The following is a 21,853-nucleotide window of genomic DNA, read 5'->3' on the forward strand; positions in this document are numbered from 1 at the left end:
ATAAACCTGGACAATTAAAAGAAGCTTACAACTTAGACAAATTTTGACCGAATTCTAAAAATAAATCCTACAATAAATTGAGGTGAAAAAAGAGAATACTGTATAAGCTTTTACAATCTTGGAAATAACACAACAAGAATGACAGATTATATCAGCAAGGAACTCAATCAAGAATCAAGCTTTGAACTAGTAAATGACTAGCTTTAGCTGTTTGATATACATTTTCTGAAGGGTACGACAGAGTGATAATAAAAATTCACTGATGGTTAAAGCATATCTGCTTATTAATCGGGCTACTTATTAGACAATGACAGATAAATTTCTTAATTAATTGGTGAACTGATAAAAATAATAACTAACTTGTTATCACATATTAAAAATAACCACAGTACTAAGATATATTTTCACGTGCATATAACTTAAAATCTTAAGCTAATCATCAAACTTATACCTGACAAATGATCTTTTTTCCTCTGGTTTAAGATGACCTGTCAATGCTGTCATTACTTACTACTACTTCCGTTCATTTTCATTTGTTCACTTTTAACTTTTCACGTCCCTTAAGAATTAATTAAATAAAATATATACTTTATCATTATATCCATATTAATTGGTGTATAGTCTCAACTCTCAACATATTTGGAAAATAATTGGGAAATGAGTAATTAATGTTAAGGATAAAACAAGAAAAAAAAAAAGTTTATCTTTCTCTTGATATGCTAAAGTGGATAAGCAAAAATGAAAAGTTAAATTTAGTGTAGTGGACAAGTAAAAGTAAACAGATGGAGTAATAGTACTCCCTCCGTCTCAAATTATTTGTCGTGATTACTAAAAATATTTATCTCAAAATATTTATCGTTTCGAAATCTTAATTTTGAAATATTAAATTAATCTAATTCAATTTAATTTTAACTTTTAGTCGAATCGACTTTTGGAAATGAAAAGGCCACATAGATTGAGGAAGGAGTATTTTTGTAGAGAGAATATGTGGTTTTTAAAAGAGCTTCAATGCTTCAAGGAGGAAGTGAGGAACTGAAAGTTTTCCTCTTTCCTTAGCTTGTGAATTGTCTTTCGTTTTTTTGCCCTTCACTTAAAAAGTGATTGAAAATATTAGAAATTTTGGATTCGAACCCCCACTCAGTAAAAAAGAAAATAATTTTGTAAGATAAGGTTTCGTGAAAGTTAACTTAGTTATGTTGTAGTTCCAAGTTAGACCTTATAATTAAGGCATAACTTCTGTAGTTCTAAGTTATGCCTAAGGCAAAAATTATCAAAATATCATTATTATCATCGTACATGTTAAAAGGATGGTGCAATAATATTGAGTTCCGTTACGGTTGTTGGTAGTACGCAAAACATATACTCCTCCCATCCATTTTAACTTGTCGTGTATTGACTTGACACACCTATTACCTAAAAATAGAATGACAGTATTACTAGATCACCCTTTGAATTTAATAATGAAACGTTTTGAGAAATGCATTGAGAATTGATTATAGTAAATAATAAGGGTAAATAGGGAACTAAGTGTTAAATTCTATCTTGGTTTTTTAACAGAATAAAAGTTAGCATCTATTTTTAATATAGAGGACAAATAGAATCAAAGTCTTAGTGACCGTTTGTGCATGTGGGTCCGACTTAGTTAGCTCCAAATGTGGAATACAGACGTTGCAATTACTTCTTTTTCATTTGCAGAATAATAAGGAGATGTAGAGTGAAGTAGGGGTGGGCACGGTATGGTATATACCGAATACCATACCGATACCGAAGTTTTTAATACCGCGGTTTTAGTATTATGGTATTTGGTATGAATTTAAATTTTCTTTGGTATTTGGTATTTATAAAATGGATACCGAAATACCGTATACCATACCGAAGTTTATACTACATATATACAATCCATATATATTATATTTACTACTGCTAAATATATAGACTAGTTTTCGTATAAAAAATTACATCACATCTCATTTAATGCCAATTTGTATCTAATAGAAAATTGTACCATCAAAGCTAACTTTTTATCCAATATTTTCATGCTTTTAGTCTTTCACATATGCTGAGGCCTAGAAGCAGCCTTTAATTTGTCTCTGCTATTTTTCCAATACATTAAGACTTGAAATGGTGGAAATGGCCTATTCTCTCTGCTGTTGAATGAAATTTTTGGTGTAAAATTATTTAGGACCGAAGATTATGCTTAATTTTGGCTAATGTTGTTTAGACTTTGAAACTTTGACTACTCTATCGTGATTCAAATGTCCGTTGTGCAATTGATTAATGAAGAGAATTGCTTGTACTTTCTTTTAAATACGTCTATTTGTGTATGGTGTTAATTTAATATAATTGAGAAATCTCGAAGTCATAATCCTTTATTACATGAGTATATACGTAAGTCGAAGTCAAATAAACTATGGTTACCGAATTACCGTACCGTGAAATACCGAAATCGAACTTAAAAATACCGAACCGTACCGAATTAATTTGGTATGGTAATGGTATCGTATTTTTAAAAACCGAATACCGAACCGAAATTTCAAATACCGTACCATACCGTACCATGCCCACCCTTAGAGTGAAGGACATTGCACATAAAACTGAAGCAATCATTGATGATTTATGGGTCTTCTTCTCTTCAATCCGGCCACAGCTTCTTTTTAACTTCACTTAACGAGTCAATGATTGTTGTTCTTCCTCCGTCTCAAAATAAGTGTCGCTTTGGATTTTTTTATTCCTATTAAAAGATAATAAATACAAGGTACAGTTTATCAAGTTACCCCTATTTATTAGATGTTTTTAAAAATTGAGCAATATATTAAGAAGAAATAGTCCTATAATATAAGGGTATAGTTAAATTCCTAAAGCGACAATTATTTTGGGACATCTCTTTTTGCTAAAAAGTGACGCTTATATTGGGATGTAGGGAGTATTCTTTCTTAAAGAATGTGCAAGTTCAAACTGGACAAGTAAAAGTGAACTGAGGGAGTGCTTAGGAGCCGTTTGGTATGATAGGTAAGATAAAATAGTCTTGGAATAAAAAATTAGTACCATCTTATCCCTTGTTTGATTAATAATCCTAGGATAAGTTATCCCGGATTAAAAATAGTGCCAGGATAAGTAATCCATGGCAGAGGGTCGAATAACAATCTCAGTATAAACTGTGAAAATGAAAAAAATAGCCCTGGGTCCCTCAAACCTCTTTTTTACTAAATAAAGTGGCTGGTATTTTTATAAACAAATAACTTTTTCTTAGAAATTATGCAATGCATGTTATTTTTAGCTTCAGGGCTAAAAATACAAGAAATCAAACAATCAATAAAAAATAATATCATAATAACTAATCCTAACATAACTAACCCAATATACTCAATTTCAACATAACTTGTCTTCAAACCAAACGACCCCACAGCGTATACGCAATCTGATCCAGACACATTATTATTATCGAAGGTATACGTTGAAATGACGGTGCAATAATATTGAGATCCGTTGGTGCACCGTTGTTGGGAGTAGGCATAATATTGCACGATAGAATTGAAGTCTTTAGTGACCGTTCGTGCATGTGGGGTTGACCTAATTAGCTCCCAAATTTGGATTATTAGGCACTACTTTTTCAAAATTATTATCCAATTTGTGATTGTTAGTCATTTGAGAGTTTCTCACCGTCGATTGCACCTGATAAAATGGTAATTAAACACCATATTTGATATGCTAAAATTTATACAACTAAAATGCTATCAAATATCATATTAATTAGGGAAAAGGGTCAAAAATACCCTTTTACTTTCATAAATTGACTACTTTTACCCTCCGTTACAAGTTGGGGCAAGTATACCCCTACCATTAGCAAAGTATTCAAAAATACCCTCATTTCTAACATATTATCACATAAGCAAGCCTAGTCATTGGAATTGGGTGATATGGACTCCACATGACATTTAACTTTTATATGTGGTGCCTACATGGCAATTTTTTAAAAACAATCTGGAAAATTAATTTTTCTTTAAAAAATGGCTTTTAATAAAAATTTGAATATTTTATTTTATTTTATAAAACCCGTTTCTTAAAAAAAATATGAAAATTGGATTATTTATTAAAAAATCTGGAAAATGATTTTTTTAAAATCATTTTTTTCAAATTTTTTAAAAATTAATCCAGATTCAACAAAAAAAAGATTTTTAGGACACTTGTTTTAAAAAAAAAATACTTTACAGTTTTGCAGATTAAAAAAATCATTTTCCAGATTTTTTAAATTAAAAAATGCAATTTTGAGAATATATGTTTTAAAAACAGGTTTTATAAAATTAAAAAAAAAATCAGATTTTTAATAACAACTATTTTATGCTGATTTATTTTTTAAAAAAATCAAATTTCCATATTGTTTTTTTAAAAATTGTCACGTAGCACCACATAGAATAAGTTAAATGCCATGTGACGTCCATGTCACCCAATTTCAATGACTAGGCTTGCTTATGTGGGAATTTCTTAGAAATGAGAGGTATTTTTGAATACTTTGCTAACACTAGGGGTATATTTGGCCCCAAATTGTAACGAAGGGTAAAAATAGCCAATTTATGAAAGTAGAGGGGTATTTTTGACTCTTTTCCCTATTAGTTATGCTGGTTTAATACATGAATAACTTATTTCTTAACAAACAACCCGTGACTGTTGGTGCATGTCGTCACCTTAATTAGCTCCGGATTATTAAGCCATTAATATTTCAAATTATTATCCAATTTGTGATTGTTAGTTATTCATTTGACAGTTTCTTCTCATAGTCCAATATTGCACCTGATACAAATGTGAAACGTTTCAAATTTACTACTTATAAGAGAACTTTTAGTTAATAGAGTACGAGTCAGAAATGATGAATTCTGTGACATGCTTGAATATATATTCCAAAAACTATCAAATGAAAGACAGAAATTAAAAGGGAATTAGTAGTAGTTACTGAATGCTGATCAACTATGTTCAAATTGGATATTGTAGAAGCAATTAAGGGAATCATTTGAATGTATTTTACTACTTTCCCTCTTTGGTTATCAATATCAAGATCTGTTGTAATGGATTAGTCGATTGGAACTAAGTTTCAAAGAAGAATTAATTTCTCTATGTATTGATGTAACCTGACTGTTGACACCCAATTTTGTCCCTCTTTTATTTTATTTACTCGGGCTTCTAAATTTACTAACGAACTAAATACTTTATTTTCACTACTATTTTCGCTACTTTTTTTACGAGCATTACTTTATCACAAATTTTAAATGTTCGTCATCGTTTCGTTTTCGGGTTTGGACTCGTTAAATTAATTACAAGACAACACTTTGCAAATTTTTTTTTTTTTACATATTAATTATTTATCATCTTTACCAGTTATTAAATTAGAAGCCCAAGAATAATTAAATAGCGGAGGAAGGATCAACAATTTTCAGCCAAATTAATGTCCCAAAATACCAATACAATATTATTTCCCTACCTAAATAAACAACCCACATTTTAATAACCAACCCACATTGTATCATCCCACATTTAATTCAAGCGACCAGCCCATTACCCCTAAATTTTCGGATCAATTGAGCCCACTATCATTCCAATTCGTCCAGCCCACATTTCACTAAACCAACCCAGCCCATTTTCGTTTTCTTCATCACCACCAAAACATACTCTAACCCTACCTTCTTCAACCTCTTCCGCCGCTCCCCCTTCTTCTATCTCCCTCTTTCTTTTCTCCCTTCTCTTCACCTGCTCCTCACGTTCCTCTCCACCACGCCTCCACTCCCCGCTGTCCCCCACGCCTCTGTCTCCTTTGTCTCCTCTGTTCCCCACACCATTTCCATACAAAAGGGCGTCCCTATGTCTGCTCGCACGTGTTTGCTCTGACATTGACAGAGAAAAGTCCTCCCATTTTCGCTTCAAAACACAGTCGATTCACAAACACCAAAAATGGATCCACTTCGGGCATAAATCCGAAGCAAGTCACGTGAATCAAGCCCAAAAACGAAACCCTAGACTTAGCCTATAAATACATCCTTAAGTCATAGACAAAGGGGGAGGAAACAGATCGAAAAACGAAGGATCTGGAATCGGAAAATCAAAGAGCGAAAACCAAAATCAACTCGAACAAAAAATAAAAAAAAGGATCGGGAACCACGAAAATCCCCTACAAAACACAAGTTTTAATCAACCAAAAAACAGCCAACATATTACTCTACTTTCATTTTTCAGTCTGAGACTTTGTTTACTTTGATCGGGTTCGAGTTTTGTCGAGTTCGGGCATAGATTCGACGACTTCGACACCCCAGTTCATTGCACACAAAAGAGGTAAACTTCGATACACTTATTGCTCATAATCTTTAGTTTTCTATTTTGGTTAAGATTTTGTTTATGCTGCTATATGTTTAGTGATTATGTAGTTTCTTTGTAGTCGCGTCATTGGTTTGAAGTTTGGGTACTGTTAGGATAGGATATTAATTGCAAAAAATGAATTTGAGGTAGCATTTAAAACTAGTGTGATTATTCAAACTTATGTGCACCCAATTTGATTGTAGAAATTGCATTGAGCTACTTTACATTAAGATAATATGCCTTAACCTCTTAACCAAAATATTCCCTATCTATTCCTTTATATCATCTAGAAGTTTAAGCACAAAACTGCCTTAAACTCAAATGATCAATCAATATCTGTCCACTTGTTTGATTTTTGTGGTTTATAATGTATCAATAATAGTTTAGGGTCTGGTTTGTTCCTAAATGTTGTCTGAACTGCTTTATACTTGTTTTAACTATTCAGTAACTTAGTTAAGACTAAACATCTGAGTCTTATATGCTAAGTGCTTTCCCTGTTTTAGGGAGGGAATTGTAATTTAGTTTGGGTGTTGTTCAACCATGTGCTTATAGATGCTGCCCATGTATTTACAGTTTGAATCTTGCTTAACTGCTGTCATTTGTTGTACTATATGTTTAATAAAATGATTATATGGTTCCTCATTTGGTGGTTCATTAGTATGGGTAGTCTGATCAATGTTTCAAGTATGAGTATATGGTTACTGGACTTATGAAACAAAAAATGAGAAAATCTGTGTTAGTTCACTATATGGGAACTATGTCCATTTTGCATGTCATGTTAATGGAACTATATCCACTTTGTGCCTCATGTTAGTGTTTGAAAAATGGTAATAAGGCATAAACCACCTAGCTTGAATATTCATTTGTCTAAAACAAGGTCCAAAAGAGGGTATAATTTTGAGAAAATCCTTGAGCAACTCGTACTGTCCTCTGAAAGTCATTTAGGGCCAAAATGACATGCTAGCTGTAAACCAGTTTTAAGCTATGATGTATGTCTAGAAGATATTATAAGAACTGGTGGGAAAACAATAGAGATAAGGAGGTTACACCATGTCCAAGAATCTGTATGATTTTTTCCTCTCTTCTCATGATCATAGAAACTATTAAGTGATAATTGATGCGACTCCATGTGATTTACCACTATGCTGTCATTTGCCAGCGCATGGGTTTTAGAACTGGTATTCTGTTTCCCTTTAGTTTTCTTTAAAATGCTCCTACCTTTTTGTGATTTCTTCTAGTCTAAATTGCTTCAATCTGAGTTCGCAAGAATACATGTCAAGCTTTGGTCATCCTCTATTAAAGGTTGATAAAGCTACCTTTTTTATATTAAGATAAGTGCATCTTAAATCATGTAGTTCTCTCTTTTTGACTAAATGTTATTCCCAAACTGCCCATAAGCATGTAACCATGTTTATATCTGTGAGTCTTCTGAGATTTGCCTGCCTATAGTCAATGTCATTCGAATGCTACCACTAATGTGCTGCATAAAACCATAGTTGGTCTGAAGCAGATTATTTGTTCTGTCTTGTTTGGCTTTGGTCTTATCTGTTGAGTCTGTTAACAGTTTCTGGGGACTGATTGAAGTCAAACAGTGGCTGCCTTTATTGCTGCGTTTTCTGGCCATTCGCTGCCCCCTTAAGGGCAGATTGTTGCTGCAATTTTAGCCCCAAAATGTTGTTGAATGTTGGGCACTTTGAATTGATTTCAGTCATTGAGTCCAATGCCATATTCTTATCCGACTGAGCTGCACATTGAAATTAAAACCAGTTTGTGTTCCTTTATGTTTCTATGTTGTATTCCTCTTAAGTTTGTCATGTTGTTTCTTGTTCGTCTGCTAAATTAAGTGCCACTTCTTATAGACAAAAAATTAGACTTGAACAACTACCTCTCCTTATTGCAGTCATTGGCCGTGTAAAAGTAGGTTTAAAATGTCCTATGAAACATCAAGTTATGTATTTTTGTTATTGTTGATTGCAAGCGACAATGTTAATCTAATTATGTTTGATCCCATTTATTGAATGTGTGCTAATCCTTTCCTTTCGTTTTATGCATGATTATCGCACGAGTCCAAGCGACTTGTCATCTCCCGCATTCGGTGTTGGGTCATAGCCCAACTTGATCTTCTCTTCTTTTGTCTAGCCTGCCCACGGCAATAACAACAACAAAAAAAAAGGACCTTTCTGGGCCGAAGCCCAATAACAAAATAGGCTGCAGCAGCAGTCCGAAGATGGACTGTTCCATTTGCTCTTCTTTCCTTCTATCTTACTTTTATTATGTATTTCTTATTTATCTTGTATGACTAACATTTTATCTTTTAGGTAATTTAGATACATTCTAGACATTAAGATTTTAGTTTAATAATGGGTAGTTAATTCCACAAAATTACATTTACTTCTATTTATGTTCTAAATTACTTATATAGTATCTATAACATTTATTTGGAGTAATTGGTTTTTAAATAGCATGACTACATATTTGAGTTAAAAGAATCAAAATTCGCTCTTACTATTTTAAAAATTTAAAACATTATATATTTGACACTAATGCTAACTCATTTGAGAAATAAAAAGGCAAACTAATTTAACGGACAACTCTTTCACTTTAGCTCTTTTTCAACGCTTCAAACGTATATTTGTTAAAACAATCCTTACATAATCTATATTGAACTATTAGTCTTTTGTAAGTCTTACTTTTAAATAGCATTTAAAATCTTGTTTTTTTATAAATAATTATTTTCTACAAGTTCTACCTTAAATAACTTTAGCAATATTTTCTTAAATATTAAAAAAATTACATGTACATTTCAGCCTTAATTAACTAATATAAGTCCGGTCGGTTAACCATTATTAATGGGTCTTAAAGGATGCCTAATACCTTCCCTTTAGACTAATTGAGCCCTTACCTAGAATCATTTGGTTTCGTAGACTTTAAAATAAAAATCAACTTTAGATAAATCACTTTAATAAACTTTAGGTGTCCTAATTCACCATAAATAATTAGGTGGCAACTCCTTAAAACATAAACAAAAACAGGAATCTCCAATATGTTGTACTCTACTTTAGCCCGGTTAAAATGGGGTATAACACTGACATTTTATATATACAAAATCTTGAGGCCCAACTATATATACTATTTTTTTTTTTGAAGTTGAAATAGCCTTCACTAACCATTTTTCAACTTTATCATTGAGAAATACTGTAGTCATTATCTTGATGTTTTAAATTTTACAAGTGAATTTTCATGTAATTATATGCTAAAATTTCGTTTGTAAATTTTGGATGAAACTTGTAAGGCGGCTACCATAGTCTTGCAGCAAGCCAACAACCATAATGTGGTCTGCTTTAGCCAATTTGGAATCTAACTGCCAGGTAACAGATAGTCTTGCAGCAAGCCAACAACCATAATGTGGTCTGCTTTAGCCAATTTGGAATCTAACTGCCAGGTAACAGGTGGATTCAAGATTTAAAATTTATGAATTCTTATAATGATTTTAAGTTAATATACGATAATATATACTCCGTCCATCTCAATTTAAGTGTCTTAGTTTGATTTGACACGAAATTTAAAAAATAAAGGGAAACTTTTGAATCTGGTGGTCTCAAATTAAAGATGTGTAAAATAGCAAAAAGTTATTTCAATCTTATGGTTATAAACTTGTCATGTAGGATGTTTGAATTGTTAACTTAGTAAAAATAGAAAGAAACACTCTTTTTGGACAGACTAAAAAAAAAGTACATGGAGAGTGTTGTATATATGTATCCTACCAATCCATCCCCTTCTCTCTCTCGGCAGTTCCTCCCCTCTTGCTCTCTGAAAGTCTATGATTTTGTTCCTCTTTTCCCAACATTGAATGCATAATGGAGGTAAGAATTTAGTGTTCTAATGCCTCTTTATAAATCCTTTAAAACAATCAAATACTTGAAGAAGCAACAGAAAAAGATAATCTTTTTTCCTTTTCTTTTTCTGTTTTGGATATGGAAAACAATCTGAAAACTTATTGTCTTGTTCCAATTCTTTCAAATTAATGAATCTTGAATGGTGCTATTCAACCTGATCAAAGGAAGTCGAATGAATTTGTTTACAAAACTATAGGATTTCTTTAAATCTTTTCTTGTTTTTCCAGAAAAAAACTAGCAATTGTCGATCAAACTAGTTCTCAGCATTTGAGTAATGTTTCCCCTAAAAGAAGGACAAGAAATTTTTTCAGGTTTTTATCCAATAAAAATGTGCTCCAAATTTTATAGAGTAAATGTATCGTGTTGTAGGATAGCAAAATTCTATATATATGAACAAAAGCTACTGGATTTCTGTAATACTATGGACTACTCGCACCCCCATCCCCCTACTTCCCCCACCCCAAACTTACATCACCACTTCTTAGGCATTCCCTTCTACTTTCGCTCATTGCACCTCGATCCTAGATAATATTTGGATAAATTAAATATAATTTTTTGGAATACTCTTTCTGTCCTAATTTTATGTGACGGTATTTGAATGGGTATGAAGTTTAAGAAATAAAAGAAGATTTTTGAAACTGTAGTCTAAAATAAGTCATAGATATTTGTGTGACTATAAATAATCTTAAAATGAGTATTTCAAAGTTAAATTGTTATTAATATAGAAATATGTAATTCTTTTTTAGACTGATCAAAAAGAAAAAAGTACCACATAATTTGAAACGGAGAGAATAGTATTGTTTTTACTTACCAAATATTAAAAAAAAAAAAAAGTAAGAAAATCACTTCTTTCTCGTAAAAACATTTTTAGGAAAACGTGTTTCTCCCTATATATAATCATTTTAAACATGAAATACTATAAATGCTCCATCTTGTACGCCAAACAGGCAAACCCCATGTGAAGCTCCGGCCAGAGTTTGGGCCGAGAGGATTGAGCCCCTTGAGGGAAAATTGTATTATATATACAAGATTAAAATTATTTTTTATGTATACTGTTATATCCCATTTTAATCGGGTTAAATTAGAGTACCACATATTGGTGATTCCTATTTTTTTGTTTATTTTAAGGAGTCGCCACCTAATTATTTATGGTGAATTAGGACACCTAAAGTTTATTAAAGTTATGTTTAAAATTAACTCTGTTTAAGGTCTGCGAAACTTAAGATTCTAGGTAAGGGTTCAATTAGTCTAAAGGGAAGGTATTAGGCATCCTTTAAGACCTATTAACAATGGTTAACCGACCGGACTTATGTTAGTTAGGCTAAGTGTAAATGTTGTAAAAAGAAAATAGCTTTGTAAGTATTGCTAAAGTTATAAATAAAAATAGAATGTTATTCAAAATAAAACTTGTAGAAAAAATAATAGTTGCATAAAAGAGTTTAGTTACTAAAAGAAACGAGATGTGTAATGTTTATATGTATTTTGAGAAAGAGTGAGTTATGCCGACTCGCAAATCAGAAAAGTTATTGTAAGATTTAATATTAAATAAATTTTAAAGGTTTTATAGAATGACTATTAATTTAATATATATTGTGCGAAAATTGTTTTAAATAAATATGTACTTCAGGAGTTGGAAAGGAACTAAAGTGAAAAAGTTATCTATTGAAACCAATTTGCTTTTATTTCTTAAAATAGGCTAACGTTAGTATAAGATTTATGACGTTTTAGACTTCTAAGATGGTAAGCATAAATTATGATTCCCTTAGCCAAAGATGTAGTTATGCTATTTTGAAAATCGATCACTCAAATAAATGTTATAGATACTATAAATAGTTCAAAAACAGAAGTGAATGTAATTTGTGGAATTAACTACCCATTACTAAACTAAACTCCTTAATGCAACTAAGGTTCGTTCTAGCTAAGGAAAGACAAAATAAGAAAGAAAATGTTAGTCATGTAATTACAAAGTAAATGCACCAAGAAAATAAAATAAAGAAGTAAAATGATTTAAATGGGCTCAGCCCATTTTAGGATTGCTGCTGTTCCTAGGCCTCAGCCCAGAATATTTTGTTTCTTGGCTGCGGATGGGGGTGACTCGAGAAGGGGAATTTCGTTGGGCCTTTAGCCCAACACCGAATGCAGAAGATGTCGAGCCCCTCAGACTCGAATGCGGGATGTCATGCAAAAAAGAAACCAAAAAAGAAAAAAAAAACAAATTAGAACAGTAAGACATAATTTCATAATAACTGGTAAAGAAAATAACACAGTGTGTAGAATCAAATGCTGAATACAGAATTCAACACCATTTGCAAGGGGTAGTAATTAGCATCTGAACATTTTAACATCTCATAACCCTTGAGAGTATATGAAGAAGTATTTTCATTTGTATTGAAGTCTAGAATAAGATCTAATCACTTGACTCATGTGTTTGTACTGAGTTACACAGTCAGTGAAGGAAAAACACTAAACAATTTTATAAATAGGTCCAAACATCAAACTACTCAAATTAAGCATAGACCTTCGAATGTGTTACCAACAGCAGCAATCAGAAAACATACAGCTCTGAACAGACGATTGAAACACGAAATCGATACTAAATACTTGAAATATCAAACCTCAGAATTTCAACAAATTCATCAGATAAAACAAAACCAGAATGTAATAATATAAATTAAAATGGATCTAGATCTATATAGGAGAAACTGTTTTAGGCTGACAGAATATAAGTGGAATTTTAATGAACAAAGGGATATAGAAGAACATCTCACAACTAAAATATGGTAAGGATTGGATAAGGAATATGATAACTCCAAAAAAAAAACTTGCAGATTCATTCTAATTCATTCATGCATTCAGGCTAAACCAGTTTTAGAGGGTGAAGCATATTGAAGCTCTAAAGGAATTTGTTAAGCTTAATTAAGACAGGGCAGATTCATAGCATAGGTCCAACAACTTTCAGCTAAAAACAAGGTGTATTATGTAATGAGAAAGGCAGTTAAACCAACATAATGGATCCATGTTCAGATCAGATGTGCATAAAGAGTTTTGATAGCTACGCAAGCAACTGAGTAACAACCTATATCAATTGAGCAACAACCCTCACTAGCCAACAGTGTTTGACCAAAGTGATATATGGCAGTAGGGATTCATCTGGATAACACTTCTATTTCAAAAACTCAAATGAAGACGCACAAGCATGTAATACTCTATATACAGGGCAACATACACCAAAACATATTCAGCATTGCACATGCCCGTATATTCTATGTATAAGTTTCATAGTAGCTTTGTAAGACAACACATTGAAGAGAGCAAACTTTTACCAGCATTATTGTTCCATTATTAATCTTGTCAACTTCACATTTAACTCAGTCATTTCATTCATATTCTTAGATGATTGAATAGGGAGGGAACATCCTTGAAGGGAATCTCAACCTACTGACTCATATTTGACGTACACACTGTCCAGTACTACCAGAGATTTGACCTGCCTGTTACCAATTCCTAGTTCATTTTATTCAGTTGATCATTAAGAAAACTGCACAAATTTTCATTTGTTGACTCTCATTTTAATCTCAGGATCTCATGCTTTAGCTGATAGGCTTACACATCTCTTAAGGTGGGGCACAGCTAAATTATCATATATACACTAGTATTCAAACAAAGTTAAGTAAATATCATTCGAGAATACTCAAACTGTTATGATTTCAGTTCCTGTAACCAAGTGCCCTTTTCCTAATAAGGTAAGCAACTAAACAATGATTCAAATGTCGACTAGGAGGTGTTCAAATATGGCCACATTCATTCCAACAAATCATCCCCTTACATCTGATACTCACACAGACACACATCAACACACATTAAGGCTAAGCTAACCAATTAATTTATATGCTAAACATATATGGGCCTATACAAACCGAGTCCGAGCAGAAATTGGCACAGTCATTTATTGATATTAACGAAATATTAAACCAAAACAACAGCTACCTATTGAACCAATGAAAACACTTCGACATATGGGACGGACAGGAAAGTACTTAAGCTACTAATAAACAGATAATGAAGAAAGATTTACCGACCTTTTGTGGATACAGTGAAGTGGGTGTCGACGTCTCGAATCTACGCTCGAACACGAACGAACTCGAACCCAATCAAAATAATTAGAGTTTCCAACCGAAAGTGAAAGATATAATGATATGTGACTACTGTTTTGGAGACCCGAAAAAAAGAACTCAGTTTGAACAAGTTCAATATTTTGATTAACAGTAAAAAAAAATAGAGTTGACTATGGTAAAATATCTGATTTTTTCTCAATCCCCGTTCTCTTTTATTTCAGGGGGTTTTCCGATCTGTTTTGGATCGGATTTCTTTTCATCCCAATCCTTTTTTTTTTCTAAACGATGCTCCAGTCCCCCTTTTTTTTTTCTAAAAACCATCCCCTCCTAAACGTCTCCAGACCGTCCCCTTTATAGGGTTTCGATTCGGTTTTTTTGGAGAAATGACAAAGGAGCGTATGAGAGAAAGTAGTGTATGACAGAGCGTGGGGGACAGGCGTGGATATGGCAGAGATGAAACGTGGGAGAGAGAGAGAGAGATGAGTGGAGAGAACGTGAGGGAGACAAGGGAGAGTGGGAGCACGTGAGGGAGAGGGACGTGAAGGGATGAAAGGGAAAGGGGTGAGCGGCGGATGAAGAAGGAGAAAGGAAAGGGAAAAGGGTTTTTTAGGTTGAAGGGATTAGGGTAGAATGGTGAAAATGTTAAGTGGGCCGATCGGTTAAAGGAGCTTGGGTTGGACTGGGTAGGAGGAATAACATTGTATTTGTATTTTAAGCCATTAATTGGCTGAAAATTATTAGTCCTTCCTCTTTTATTTAATTATTTTCGGATTTATAATTTAATAACTATTACAACATATATTATGCGAAGACAATAGAAAAAAAAATGATTTAACAAAGCGTTGTCTTGTAATTAATTTAAAGAGTCCAAACCCGAAAACGAAACGATGACTAGCTGTTTAAAATTTGTGATAAAGTAATGCTCATAATGTTGAAAATAAAAGTAGTGATATCAATAGTAGTAGCAATAAAATAAAGTATTTAGCTCGTCAGTAAATTTAAAAACCCGAGTAAACTAAATAAAAGAGGGACAAAATTGGGTGTCAACATATTTGAACCGGGTTGATTTCTTTATATTTTTAAACTGTCTGCTTAAAAATTTTGACTACATAAAAGGGACAATGATTAGACTTTTTTTCAATCCTGACAGCCACTGTCTGTTTGTGTTATATCAATGATAACAATCATAGTGACATTGACAATGCGTTCAATGACAACCACAAGAATCCTACCAAACGCAAGCATCATTTTAAACATGAAATACTATAAATGCTCCATCTTGTACGCCAAACAGGCAAACACCATGTGAAGCTCCAGCCAGGGGCGAAGCTAGTTTGGGCCGAGAGGGGTTGAACCACCTTGGGGGGAAATTGTATTATAAATATAAAATTAAAATTATTTTTTATGTATACATAGCATAATTGAACCAAGTTGATTTCTTTGTATTTTTAAACTGTATGCTTAAAGTTTAAAAATCTTGACTACATAAAAGGGACAATGATTAGACTTTTTTTCAATCCTGACAGCCACCGTCTGTTTGTGTTATATCAACGATAACAATCATAGTGACATTGACAATGCGTTCAATGACAACCACAAGAATCATATATTTTCTATAGTTACTTGAAATTAATAGCCGGTATTTGCCCACACAAAAGCTAATAAAAACCCAAAAGAGACTCAAGAAAACACAAAGAAAAATAAAAAATGGAGAAGATAGAGCACAAGATGGTAGCTATAAATGGCCTAAATATGCATGTTGCTGAATTAGGCCAAGGACCAACAGTCCTCTTCATTCATGGCTTCCCTGAGCTCTGGTACTCTGTTGCTTGTGTCTTGAATTTTGTGAATTCTAATAATATTACATTTTGTAGTATGTTTGAAACACATATTTTCCTTATAAGTTTGGAAAAAAATCAGTGTGTTAATAAGTTTGGCAAACCATTCTTTGTAGGATTATGAACTACTTGTGATCTATATAAAGGGGTTGTAATTGGAGATTCTTCCTATTGCACAATTCTTCTGATTCATAGTCGAAAACCTCTCTCTGATTTTTGTTCTGAGGGCTAGGTTTGGGTTTGGTCAAACCTCGTTATATCCTTATTTAATCTGTTCTTCTCTATTTGCTTTGATTGTGCAAGTTAAGCCCTGATCTTCCAGAACATATTTGAGAAACCATTTCTTATAGGACTAGGAACTACTTAAGATTTGTTTAACGAAATTGTAATTGACATTCTTCGTAGCGGATAATTCTTCTCATTTGGAGCCCGTTTGGATTGACTTATAAGTGGTCAAACCAGCTTATAAGCTATTTTTTGATTTTTTTTTTTTAGGTATTTGGAAATTATTCTTATTGTGCAATTCTTCTCATTCATAGTGAAAAACTCTTTCTGCTTTTGCCTCGAGGATTAGACTTGACTGGACCTCGTTAAATCCTTGTGTTATTTTTGTTCTCTAGTTGCTTTGGTTCTATGATAGTGAAAAACTCTTTCTGGATTTTGTCTCAAGGATTAGGCTTGGTCGTACTAAATCCTTCTGTTATTTTTTCTTTTCTATCTGCTTTGGTTCTATGATAGTTAACCCACGATCTTCCACAACAGGTACTCATGGCGCCACCAAATCGTCTACTTGGCCGAACGAGGCTATCGGGCTGTAGCGCCTGATTTAAGGGGTTATGGAGATACTACAGGTGCACCCGTTAAAGATTGTTCGAAGTTCAGTATCTTTCACCTTGTGGGTGATCTCATAGCACTACTTGAAGCCATTGCTCCAAATGAAGATAAGGTGTTTGTTGTTGCACATGACTGGGGTGCCATAATTGCTTGGCATTTATGCCTTTTTAGGCCAGATAAAGTTAAGGCTTTGGTGAATTTGAGTGTCCATTTTTTGCGAAGGAACCCAAAGATGAACACTGTTGAAGGGCTAAAGGCTTTATATGGGGAAGATCATTATATGTGGAGATTTCAGGTTCTCTTTTTTTTTTTTTCGTATGTGTATCTGTTTAATTTGTGTTTGATATAGGGATTTTACAAGTTTTATAGGGACTATTGGATACTTGCATCGGAAGGTTTGCAACTGATAAACTACTCCCTCCGTTTTAATTTATTTGACAGGCACGAAGTTTAATAAAGAAATAAAGATTTTGAAATTAGCGGTCTTAAATATGCCATAACATCTATGTCACTATAATACTTTAAAAACATGTGGTCTTAAACATGCCATGCATTTATGCAACTATACTACTTTTAAAATGTGGTTTAATTAACATATTTTAACATTATGGCTATAAAAGCTTCTCGTTAAGATAAAATGGGAAAGTTCAAATTAAATTGTTACCAAATTTGGAAAAGGATCATTCTTCTTTTTTTAAACGGATTAAAAAGGAAATAGGGTCACATAAATTGAAGCCAAGGGAGTACTAATTAGGGAAAAAGAACAGGGCTTCATTACAAAATTAATCAGTCGTGCCGTCGTGAAATAAAGGGTAGGCACGGTGCATTAAACTATCATTGAGTACGAGGTTCGAGGATGTGTCGGACCAAAATGAGTCTATTGTACACAACTTTACCTTACATTTTTGCAAGAGACTCTTTCCACAACTTAGACTTGTGGCCTTGTCACGCGGAAACAACTCTTAACAAGCTTCAACCAAATCAATTGTATGTTTGCATAGAAATAAGTATGAGATTTAGAGATGAAAGAAATAAGTAGATCAATAAACCACCTCTTGAGATTAAATTGATTGTAGTATAATTGCGGTAAAATCATCCCACTTCATTTTTCAGCAGACAGTTCACTATGATCTTACCTGCAGGTACCAGGAGAAATTGAAGCTGAATTTGCTCCAATTGGTGCTAAGTCTGTTCTTAAGAAAATGTTGACATACCGCGATCCTGGACCATTTTATTTTCCTAAAGGCAAAGGCCTTGAGGCTGTCCCTGATGCTCCGATTGACCTTTCATCTTGGCTGTCTGAGGACGAGTTGGATTACTATTCCAGCAAGTTTGAGCAGACTGGTTTCACTGGTGGAGTTAACTATTACCGAGCTTTTCCCCTGTAAGCCTTCCTCAACTTTATGATATCGTAAATTAGATTGCATTCGCTGTATGCTTCTATAGGTCACATTTGTTTCAACTATATTTGGGATTAAGCTCTTAGTTATTGCTTTTTCAATCACATTAAGTTTGATCTCTGTCAAGAGGCTATTTTCTTTTGATTAGAGACTTGTATGTATGTTCGTATAGAGATAAGTATGAGACTTAGAGAACTTCTACCTCTACAAGTCCCTAATTTGCCTTAAAATACAAATTACTTGGTATTAGAGTGAAATAGACCTGAATAAGGTAGAACCGATACTCAGACTTATATAATTGAACCCAATTAGTTAAAAATCAAGGTACAGTTAATTGATTATTATCCTGTTCTTCTTATATTCAAGTACACTCTGAAGTCCATGAGAAATGTCCTATTTTTTATTTTTTTAGTGACAGTGGTGTCTGGACCAATTTGTGCATACCTAGACTACCTGCTACCTCCTACTAACACCGGATAACTCTATCCACCAAGGATAAGTAGATGGAAAGAAATTATCTAGTATTTTTTTTCCTCCGATGGAATTTGAACCTACGATCTCATCAGTGGCGGACCCAGACTTTTTAAATCGAGGGTGCTCAAATGCTTTAAATCTCAAAATACTACTTTGAGATTGGGTGCTCAACCAATAATTTTGTATGTCGCTTTCGTTATTTTCATTTCCATATCGCTTAGAATTTCTTGGTCGTATCTAATCTCTTTTTATGCTTTCTATTGAGCCGAGGGTCTTTCGGAAACAGCCGTCCTACCTTGGTAGGAGTAAGGTCTGCGTACACTCTACCCTCCCCAGACCCCACGTTGTGGGATTTCACTGGCGGATTGTTGTTGTTGTTGTTGTTGTATAAAAGGTAGTGTTTGATAAACCACAATGGGTGCTCAAGCATCCACTAGCTACACTGTATGTTCGCCATTGGATCTCATGGTGCACTGTATGTTCGCCATCAGATCTCATGGTACTCCACAGACTTCATTGACCGCTAGGCTACACCCGTGGATGCTCCTATTAATTCCTTAAAGATTGTTTTGATCAATTTTTTCATACGTTGAAGGTAGTAGTTCTTAGATCTTTTGTTAGTTACTTGCACTTTAGTTCCTTTGTAGTCAAGAAAATGACATTTGTGAAATTGGAATTGGCACAATGTACATATCCTATAAGTTGTTTGCCCTGTGAAATGCAGAAACTGGGAACTCACAGCACCATGGACAGGGGCTCAAGTTAAAGTTCCTACCAAGTTCATTGTCGGGGAACTCGACTTGGTCTATCATATACCAGGTGCTAAAGAGTACATACACAATGGTGGATTTAAGAAAGATGTTCCTTTGTTGGAAGAAGTTGTGGTTTTGGAAGGTGCAGCTCACTTTGTCAACCAAGAAAGGCCAGATGAGATTAACAAGCACATCTATGACTTCATTCAAAAGTTCTAAATTTCTCTTTTCCTTTCATTTTCTGGAAAAATAAGATCTCATTAATGTTTCTCCTGTTGCTTATGAGTAAAGGAGTAGTAATAAGCCAGAATAAATTAATCGCGTCTGTAGCATTTTGTGCAAGCAGTGTTGGTTTGTCGTCATAATTTGGCATGTAAGTAGTTTGAATTTGGAACGTAACGTTGTGATAGTAAGGCAAAGTATTCCACCACAAATTCCATCCTTGATCCGACTTAACGACGGATTAGTGATGAATTATGAGAAAATTATGTTAGATATGGACTATTTAACGTCATAATTTGGCTTGTAAGTGAGTTTGAATTTGAAATGTTTTGATATTAAGGCAAAGTATTCCACCACAAATGCTGTCCCTAATCCGATTTAACGATGGGGATTATTAGAAAATTATGCTAGCCACAGTATATTTTGCGACTGAGTAGCGATAAATTTTGTAGCTAAATCTTGTTTTTCTTTTTGTAATGTGCTATATACATACATACTAGCTTTAGCTATTTGATCTATATATTTTCTGAAGTACGACAGAGTGATAATAAAAATTCATTGATGGTTAAAGTATATCTGCTAAATTAATGGGGTTACTTATTAGGCAATTGCAGATAAATTTCTTTAATTAATTGGTGATCTGATAAAAATGATAATTAATTTGTTATCACATATTAAAAATAACTCATAATACAAAAATATATTTTCACGTTAAATCTTAAGCTAATCTTCGAACTTCTATCTGACAAATGATCTTTATCCTCTGGTTTAAGATGAGCTGTCATTACTTACTACTCCTTCCGACTCAATTTATGTGATATTTTTCGCTTTTCGAGAGTTAATTTGATTAAATTTTGAAGCTAATTTATTTTAAATTAATTTAATATTTTAAGAACAAAATTTATATATTTAAAAATTACATAAAAAGTACCATAATATGTAACTTTTCTAATATCAATTTAGTAATAAAATACATCTTAAATTGTTGATCCAAATTCATGAACTAAAGTGCCACATAAATTGAGAGGAAGTAGTACCATAGTACTATCATTTTAATTAACATACCTAATTCCTTATAGGCTGGCTATAGATAGCTCTATCAGCTTTAGTTTTGAATAGTGCTTATCTTTTCCTTTAGTATTTACTTTCCTAATGGGTAACTAGAAAAAATATATTTTGTTTTGTTTTTGAGAACTTAGAACTTTTTTTTTTTTAAGTGGACAATTATTTTTAATATATAAAATGGACGGAAGGAGTAAATTATATCTTGATTTTCAAGCTAAATAAATAAAAATGGATATTTATTACTAGTATATTGGACAAGTAAAAACTTCTGGAGAAAGTAGAAAAGATAGAGATATACACCTTTTATCCAGTATGTTTCAAACATGCTTTCCCCGATTCTTAAAAATTTCTCGATTATTAGAATAAAAACTATACAGTGCCACAGTAATTATTTATCACCTAATTCCCCTTAATTACAAAGCAGTGAAACTAACTAGGAAAAGAAGACGACAAAGCAAGAGTAAGAAGATAAGAACAGGGAAAAAAAAAAATCTAACTGTACCAGATGAGAGTACAGAAAATGGAATAACGTGGCAACCTCAGGTTAGATCGAATTCACAATTTAAATTTTATGAGTTTTAATTTGATACTACGACAGTTCGTTTGATTTACTCAATTGAAAGTAAATTAATTATATTTTTAATAAAGTTGTAAGATCAGAATTCAAGTCAAAATTACAGAATTCAAATTAAGAGCACGTTTGGATTGACTTATAAGTTATTTATAAGTTACTTATAAGTTGTTTTTAGTTTTTTTGAGTGTTTGACTGACCAGCTTAAAGTCATTTTGTGCTTAAAATAAGCTCAAAAAAATAATTTGGCCCATTTGATTTAGTTTATCTAAAGCAGCAAAAAAATAAGTTAGACTATCCAACTTATTTTTTTTTAGCTTATAAGCTGCAAACGGCTTATAGGC

The 21,853-nt window shown here is 32.9% G+C and overlaps 1 protein-coding gene across 1 annotated transcript; it reads left to right on the top strand.

Annotated features, from left to right (window-relative positions):
* Nucleotides 1-15,995: 15,995 nt before the first annotated feature.
* Nucleotides 15,996-20,168, top strand: LOC132640216 (uncharacterized). The gene is made up of 4 exons (XM_060356716.1): nucleotides 15,996-16,170; nucleotides 16,954-17,320; nucleotides 18,168-18,409; nucleotides 19,624-20,168. Exons 1-4 carry the CDS (start codon nucleotides 16,061-16,063, stop codon nucleotides 19,868-19,870), a joined length of 966 nt encoding a protein of 321 aa, XP_060212699.1. The 5' UTR covers nucleotides 15,996-16,060; the 3' UTR covers nucleotides 19,871-20,168.
* The last annotated feature ends 1,685 nt before the right edge of the window (nucleotides 20,169-21,853 follow it).

This window comes from Lycium barbarum, chromosome 5, assembly GCF_019175385.1.
Source record: "Lycium barbarum isolate Lr01 chromosome 5, ASM1917538v2, whole genome shotgun sequence".
Classification (NCBI taxonomy): Eukaryota; Viridiplantae; Streptophyta; class Magnoliopsida; order Solanales; family Solanaceae; genus Lycium; species Lycium barbarum.

Excerpts from the sequence above, each read along its gene's own strand:
- LOC132640216 (XM_060356716.1), top strand. The coding sequence starts at position 16,061 with ATGGAGAAGATAGAGCACAAGATGGTAGCTATAAATGGCCTAAATATG. Across the intron at positions 16,171-16,953 it reads CATGGCTTCCCTGAGCTCTG|GTACTCATGGCGCCACCAAA; the intron begins GTACTCTGTTGC and ends CTTCCACAACAG. Across the intron at positions 18,410-19,623 it reads TATTACCGAGCTTTTCCCCT|AAACTGGGAACTCACAGCAC; the intron begins GTAAGCCTTCCT and ends TGTGAAATGCAG.